The sequence below is a fragment of the Centroberyx gerrardi genome, chromosome 20 (assembly GCF_048128805.1).
Source record: "Centroberyx gerrardi isolate f3 chromosome 20, fCenGer3.hap1.cur.20231027, whole genome shotgun sequence".
In the NCBI taxonomy this organism is placed as follows: Eukaryota; Metazoa; Chordata; class Actinopteri; order Beryciformes; family Berycidae; genus Centroberyx; species Centroberyx gerrardi.
Window position 1 is genome coordinate 5,960,024 of NC_136016.1, and position 7,477 is coordinate 5,967,500.

Here is a 7,477-nt window from a genome sequence, read left to right on the forward strand (position 1 = left end):
CAAGCCAGATTCGGTTGCTAGGAGCATGACTGGGTATGTCCCCCATTCAGATTGCCCAGTGTGATATGTACAGTGGAGAGGAAAAGGGCTCCTCTCACCTCTGAGTCACGTTAACTCCTTCTATTCCAGACTTGAGCTCCGACGTCTGTGTCTGTGTGTGGGAGCGTGCGCGACTGTACCGCACGTGCACAGAGCCTGAGTACAGCATTATTAGTGTAATTGGGTTCTACTGTAAGGTGTGTGACAGTGACTGAGAAGAGCGTCTAACACCTGGCCTGCGGTCTGCCCGGGCCTAGAGGAAGGTATCATTCCAGTGAAGTGAACATGATGGGGCATGTACAGACTAATAGTCACACCGGCCCTGTCTGGAAATCTGCGGAACATTTTCTGAGGCGCACTGTACATGATATGCGTGTATCACACACAGCAAAAAGTGGCACACTACCAGTCAAACGTTTGGACACACCGCATTTTTCTTTCTTCTTACTATTTTCCACATTTTAGAATAATAGTAAAGACGTCAAAACTATGAAATAACGTAAAAAGGAATAATGCAGTGACCAAAAAAGTGTTAAACAAATCAAAACTATCTTATATTTTAGATTCTTTATAGTTGCCTTTCCATCAAGGCAAAGGCTTTGGAAAGAAATTCATACATAGGCATCAACTTCACAATTTATATTTGTTTAAGAAACATATTTCAAGCATTTAAGCATAAGCATAGTGCATTCAGACAGGTGTGTCCAAACTTTTGACTGGTAGTGTAAATAAAAAAAAACATACAGTAGAAATTAAGGGAATAGGTTTTGTTGTAGTGTATTAAAGAAAGTAGTAAATAAGTACAGTATAAGTAGTATGTAATAGAAATGTTGGAAATAGGTGTGTTCTGTACAGTATGCACATGGTTCTTGGAACCTGACTTGCACTAATGGGAAGATATAGGCCATTGAAGGAATCAAACCTGTGGACTTTTGGTTTCTCTCTCTCTAATCGCTAGGCCACTCTGCTGCCCCTTGGTAACACCTTCATAGAGCTTTGTAAGTCCCTTTGTAAATGCACACACAAACACAAGCAGACCCGCTGTGCATTAGAGGTGAGTGCCAGGCAGAGGGCACTGTGCCATGTTGCCTGGGTCTGCTGCTTTGTGGTCCCTCTGCCCAGGAATGCACATTCCCTGCCTACTGATACACCTCTTCTTCTACAGCTGCAGGCAGAGCTGAGGGAAGTGTCTGTGCCATCAGTAACGCTCTACAAGAGATGTGGCAATATCCAATATTTGACAAGTCGAAAATTTCCCCATACGTATGAGCACGCATTTGTGTAAACACTAAAATCACAAAGCGTTTCCCATAGCCTGCAGGCAGTGTTCTGCTCTGTGCGCCACTCCCATCGGGTTTGTTGGTAGCGGGCCATGTAGGGAGGGGCCTGGCTCGCCAGCCTCAAGCCCACACAGGTGAACTCCTCCCGGGGAGGAATGCAGCAGGAGGGGGGGGGGGGGGGGCTGACACACAGAGGTGTGGAGCTTTTTAACTTTTTTTACAGGGTGGGGAAGAGATAGAGGTACAGGAAGGGAGTTAACCCTCTTCGTCACGGCTAACTCACCTGGGTAGGGAAGGGAGAGAGTGTGTGTGTGTGTGTGTGTGTGTGTGTGTAAGCTAAAGGAGGGATCAAGTCACAGCACACACAATCACATTCACTCGCTTGCTGACTCTCACTCGCTCTCATATCTCCCTCCCGCACACACTTAAAAACACTTGCAGGCGGACACGCACACAAGGACGCACACACACACACTTGGCTGAGTTCAAGGGGAAATAAGTCAATATTTGACCGGACTGGACTGTAAGGGGAAGGAAGACATAAAGATAGAAAAAGAGAGACAGAAAAACCAGCAGTGCGTCTCTTCCCTCTGCCTTGGGAACTTGGAACTTGGACTCGAGGACGCACTTGGAAGAAGTGACTTTCATTTCTCGACGCAGGTGGATACAAACTTTTCAGAGACCCGTGGAGCAAAGAGGGAGGGAAGGATTAAGTGGTTTCCTTATTTCGTTGTTGGACTTTTGGACTTGGATTGGGCAAGAACGCAGCAAGAGGTTTGTTTGATCAGTAATAATCTCTTTGCACCTAGCCATAAATCTCTTAATTGCTCCATTGTTTTCACTGCCCTCCCGCCTTAAACCTGTTCTTCTCAGCCCGGGACGTTGGCGTGTTTGTTGTGGGCTGCAAAATGTGCCGAACATAGTGCTGGTTTGAGTGTGTATGGCCTCAGAGAGCGAGTTGAGTGGCTTTAAGGTGCGTGTTATCTAAAATTACACCTCACCTTGTGGTTTAGAGTTGAATGCGAGACTGAAAACTGAGTTCTGGACAGATTTGGTCATAACTTGATGTTAATTTTCTCTTTTGGGTGTCCTTTCTGCATGATTACCCACATTAAAGCAAAGAGCAGAATGTAACACAGGTGAAAGAAACTAGATCGGATCAAAGTGTATTCACAATGAGAGAGAGAATTCCCCCCATGTTTATATAAGCACAGTTTGCTACCTGGACATCATGTTGAACCCATAGACCTGCTGTATAGTTTATGTCGGCGTTGGGGGAGGAACGGCTTGATTGATTTAAAAGCTGGGAGGATCCAGGTGTGTTGCACAGCTGTGATTTACATTGCTGTCAAAGGCAGGACCATGAGCATGGCCCCAAACCTCTTACTGATCCCCCCCCCACACACACACACACCCCAACCTGATGATGTCACCGCGGGGTCAGCCCCACGCCCAGTCGTGGTATGTTCACCTGGCAGGCTCGGCTTGCTGTTATCCACAGAGAAACAACTCTTTTGAACGTTGTCGTCCTCCGCCTCAGATCCATCCAGAGTAAAAGCAGCATGAATCACTCAATTCTATTTTTTGCCCTGTGCCGTGTTACAGTTGCATCCCTCCCAGTTTAATGTCAGTGTAGTCGACGCCTCCGCGCCTTGGATCCGCTCTTGGATCTGGTCTTTTCTCAGCTCGGCTCACATTCCGCCACTTAAGGTCAAGTTAGGAAGATACGGAGCGAGTCTGTTCTGTTGTTTTTTTTTCACTGACCCAACCTGGCCAGTGATTTATGTGACAGCTTATGGTATAAACACACACACACACACACACGCAAACACACCTGCTCAAGTTCACGGCGAGGTGCTACGTTGCCGTTCCCATGTGTTTTTGGTGCTTAGAAGGGGAGGTCACTCTCTCACCTCAAGGAGAAATTCCATCTCGGAGTTATAGGTCTTCAGAGCACAAAACGCCATATTTTCCGCATGATGGCGCATATTCCATTATCTGCCCACAGAGACAATTACTGAGACATTTCATGTCGCATACTGTAGTGGCCTTTGTTCACTCCCGGCCTCCTGTGTGTTTGGTGGGGATAGTTTGTCTGCGGCTTCCCGTTAGATGTCAATCGGACTGTTCTTCATCCAAAATTCCAGCATGAAGTAAAGACTCTACACCCGAAATATTTCCAGTTCCCACCCTGTATATCTCTCTTCCTGTCCCGCTTCACCCATCTCATGTTATCATGCCTCAACAGGCTCTGTACAGTATATCTCTCTCTCTGTCTGTCTGTGAAATGGAGGGGAATAGCTCTCTCTGAAGATTCACTATGGGAGTATGGGAGATAGTATAGCTCTTTAGTAGCCGTGTGGAGGATATTATAGGACTTTAAGAGGCTACTTGCAGGTAGAAAGAGGATGCTTCTGTTATCACATACCTTGAGAATGGGAGCCAATTATTTTTTGCGGAGGAGATAACTTTCAAAGCAGCAAATTCCTTGATTTTCTGATGTTTTAAACGCAGCAGTTAACGCTAATTATGAAAATACTCTTAGTTCTGGTCGCAGAATGAGATGAAGGAAAGTGGAGTGACTGTTTCTGTTCACTTTCTCTGGGCCTTTGACCAAGGGAAAGTACAGGTGGTTCATGTTACACCTTAGTCTGAGGAGACACGCTGGGTTTGAGGTCACTGGGGAATAATAGTCTCTCTCTCTCCCCCTCCTTTCTCTCTCTCTCTCTCTCTCTCTTTCTCTGTCTCTCTCTCTGCAACAGTGCAGAAGTAGATTTGAACTTATGCTTTAAACTTTCTTTTCTGGCAATTGCTACTGGATAATGTAAGTGTGTATTTGTGTGTGTGTGTGTGTGTGTGTGTGTTTCTCTTGCAGGAAGGCGATGGGGAGATGGACATTACATCTCTCAGTGGGGCTTGGGCTTCTAGCCGTCCTACTGACCAGCTGTTATGCTGACAATGGTGAGAAGGAATCATCACTAACCTTTTCTCATTACAGTTCATTCATTTGATGTTTTTCGGTGCATGCAATAGGTAGAGAGAGATTTGGCAATTTGTTAATATACTTTTTAGTTTTACAGTCTTCTCTCCAAGGTCAGCAGGCTTGTTTACACCTTAAAGAAATGTTGAGAGTGAGTCATTGTTATTATCAGACCAGACATTGCTGTAAGTGACAAATCAGGGGAGTGAGAATAAGACGTTCGGTGCTACCACAGGTATTCCAGCTATGTATCATGGGTTTGATTCTCGCTCTCCTGCCTCTGTGACTCTGACTCTTGCTGACGCTCTGCCCTCCCATCTCCCCTCCGTTCCCCCCCGACAGCCAACCACTGCCTGGCAGCCAGGGCCGGCACCTGCTCAGTGTGCCTCCAGTCCGGGAAAGGCTGTGCCTACTGCCCTGATGAGGTGAGAGCAGGAAACAGCCAGAAAATAGAAAATGGAAGAACTCGCTTCAGATCTTTAAATGCCAAGATTAGGGCCGTGGATGGAAATGCTGCCCTTTGGAACATGCTGCATACCTGTGTTATGTATTTAGAGTCTAGTGTGGAATATATGCACTAATCTGTGAATTACATAGTGAATGTTGGGGCCAATTCACTATGAATTCATTTAGTCGAGGAAATGGATGGAAGTCAAGAACTGAAAATCATAAATATGTTCTCACATCTATGTAAAATATATTATGATATTCAAATAGAGAGTTGCAGAGTATAGGATAAGAGCCAAGAGGGCGTTCTTTTTTTCATATGTTTTATTGTCTTAATCAGCTTGTCACCACAGTAATTTTCCATTTACTTCATTTATTTTTTATGTATATATAAACAGTGAAGCAGTGTGTCAAACACACACAATACAAAATAAAACCACAAAAACATATTTAAGACATTTCATCTGCATATTACTCCCATTACATGATTATGCAGGTGGTCATACATTCTTCATCATTATATATATTGAACAGCTTGGCTCACATTCCCATAGTTACCCACATATTTATCACATAAACCAAACACACACCCACATGTGCATGGCAGCTGCTACGCTCTCTCTCTCTCTCTCTCTCTCACACACACACACACACACACACACACACACACACACACACAAGAAGCATTATAGTAATAGCTTAACAAAAATAAACACAAGCAATAGTGATAAAACCCTCTCCAGTGTGCTTCCCTTACAGCTGCAGGTCCTCGTCTTATTATTTAATAAGAGGGCGTTCTTCACTGTGATAATGGGTGTGTTGCACCTCAAACCTATTGCATTATCAGAGACAAGAATGTCCTTAAGGGTATTAAGGCTTTTACACAAAAGTTTTCTTCAAACTAGTATACACACATAGGAATGAAAAACAAGAAAACTTACAGACTGAATTAAAAGTGATTTTACCCCCAAAACTGTAAGTATTTTTTCTGCAAGGTCTTGTTGAGAAAGAAGGAAGAAGTGGCTGATGAAATGTCCTGTCTCCCCAGACCTTCACTGGCCCCCGCTGTGACCTGTATGAGAATATACTGGCCCATGGCTGCAGTGCTGGCGCAGTGATCACATCTGAAAGCACTTTGAACATAGAGAGGGTAAGTCCTTCCATCATTCCACCCTATATGGTTTTGCATTTATCATTCACCCTTCCATTCTTTACAGTTTTGCATTTACACTACCAGTCAAAAGTTTCGACACACACATTTTTCTTTATTTTTTTTTACTATTTTTCACATTTTAGAATAATAGTAAAGGCATGGTATGAAATAACATAAATGGAATTTTGCAGTGACCAAAAAAAGTGTTAAACAAATCAAAACTATCTTATATTTTAGATTCTTTAAAGTAGCTGCCCTTTGCCTTGATGGAAAGGCAAAGGCTTTGGAAAGAAATTCATACATAGGATCAACTTCACTATTTATATTTGTCTAAAAAACAAGTTTCAAGCATTTAAACATAAGCCTTTAGATCAAAATGGCTTTCAGATAATGAAAAACATAGAACATTAAATCGGGTGTGTCCAAACTTTTGAGTGTATTTTAGTGTATTACGTGTATTAGTCTTAACTTGACTTAACGCTCCCGTCCTTCCCTACCTCTCTCGCACCCCTTCCACTCATCCTTTCCCACATCCTTCCCCTCCGTCTCTCCCTCACGCCCCCTCTCCCTGCATCTCAGGCGAAGCAGATCAACGTCAACCTCCAGCAGTCCCAGATGGCGCCGCAGCAGATGAGCATGTCCTTCCTGCCGGGGGAGGAGAAGGTGGTGGACATGGAGGTGTTCGCTCCGACCAAGGGCCCCCTGGACCTCTACATCCTCATGGACTTCTCCAACTCCATGGAGGACGATTTGGACAACCTCAAGCGGATGGGCAAGGAGCTGGGTGAGAGGCGGGACGAGGTTCTGATGACTGTTGAGGATCGATTTTTTTTCCTATAGTCCTACATATTGATGCTGTGACGCTGATGGTGGATGTGTTTCCCCGTAGCTTTGTTGGTGGAGAAGCTGTCAGATGACTACACCATTGGCTTCGGAAAGTTCGTGGACAAAGTGATTGAGCCCCAGACTGACATGAGACCCGAGAAGTAAGAAGGAAAACCTGATGCAAACGCCTCAAAATATCGTTTGGAAGCACACACATCCAGCATGTTGCTCCCATTCATTTTCTCTTCCTCTCTTCTCTTTTTGTCCCTCCTCCTCCTCCTCCTCCCGTTCTCTCAGGCTCGCCCAGCCGTGGCCCAACAGCGACCCTCCGTTCTCCTTCCAAAATGTCATCAGGCTGACCAACAATTTGGATTTCTTCACCAGCGAGCTTCAGAAGGAGAGGATCTCCGGCAACCTGGACGCTCCCGAAGGGGGATTTGATGCCATACTGCAGGCTGGAGTGTGTGGGGTTAGTAGGACCTATAATGGTGTGTGTATGTAGGTGTGTGTGTGTGTATCCCCGACTGGATGTAAACCTCACTCTGCCTCAAATTGGGTGGCAGAAGCAGGCTTGCCGGATCAAATCCCAGAACTGGGTTGGTTAAAATAAATACTGAAAGTTTTCTCTCTCTCTCTTCTTTACCGCTGTATCTCCTCCTCGCTCTCTCCTTTTCCTCTTCTGCTTTTCTCTCCCAGGATAAGATCGGCTGGCGCAACCACAGCACGCACCTCCTGGTGTTCTCCACCGAGTCG

The 7,477-nt window shown here is 45.0% G+C and overlaps 1 protein-coding gene across 2 annotated transcripts in view; it reads left to right on the plus strand.

The window, feature by feature from the left end:
- Positions 1-1,714: 1,714 nt before the first annotated feature.
- Positions 1,715-7,477, plus strand: part of itgb4 (integrin, beta 4) — a 22,364-nt gene continuing 16,601 nt past the window's right edge. For both annotated transcript variants that reach the window (XM_078290664.1, XM_078290665.1), the window contains exons 1-8: positions 1,715-2,093; positions 4,195-4,280; positions 4,642-4,724; positions 5,795-5,896; positions 6,479-6,683; positions 6,789-6,885; positions 7,022-7,193; positions 7,421-7,477. The exon at positions 7,421-7,477 is cut by the window's right edge and continues 207 nt beyond it. In XM_078290664.1, the coding sequence (XP_078146790.1) occupies positions 4,202-4,280; positions 4,642-4,724; positions 5,795-5,896; positions 6,479-6,683; positions 6,789-6,885; positions 7,022-7,193; positions 7,421-7,477 (795 nt within the window). In that variant the 5' untranslated portion in view covers positions 1,715-2,093; positions 4,195-4,201. The remainder of the gene's footprint in view (positions 2,094-4,194; positions 4,281-4,641; positions 4,725-5,794; positions 5,897-6,478; positions 6,684-6,788; positions 6,886-7,021; positions 7,194-7,420) is intronic.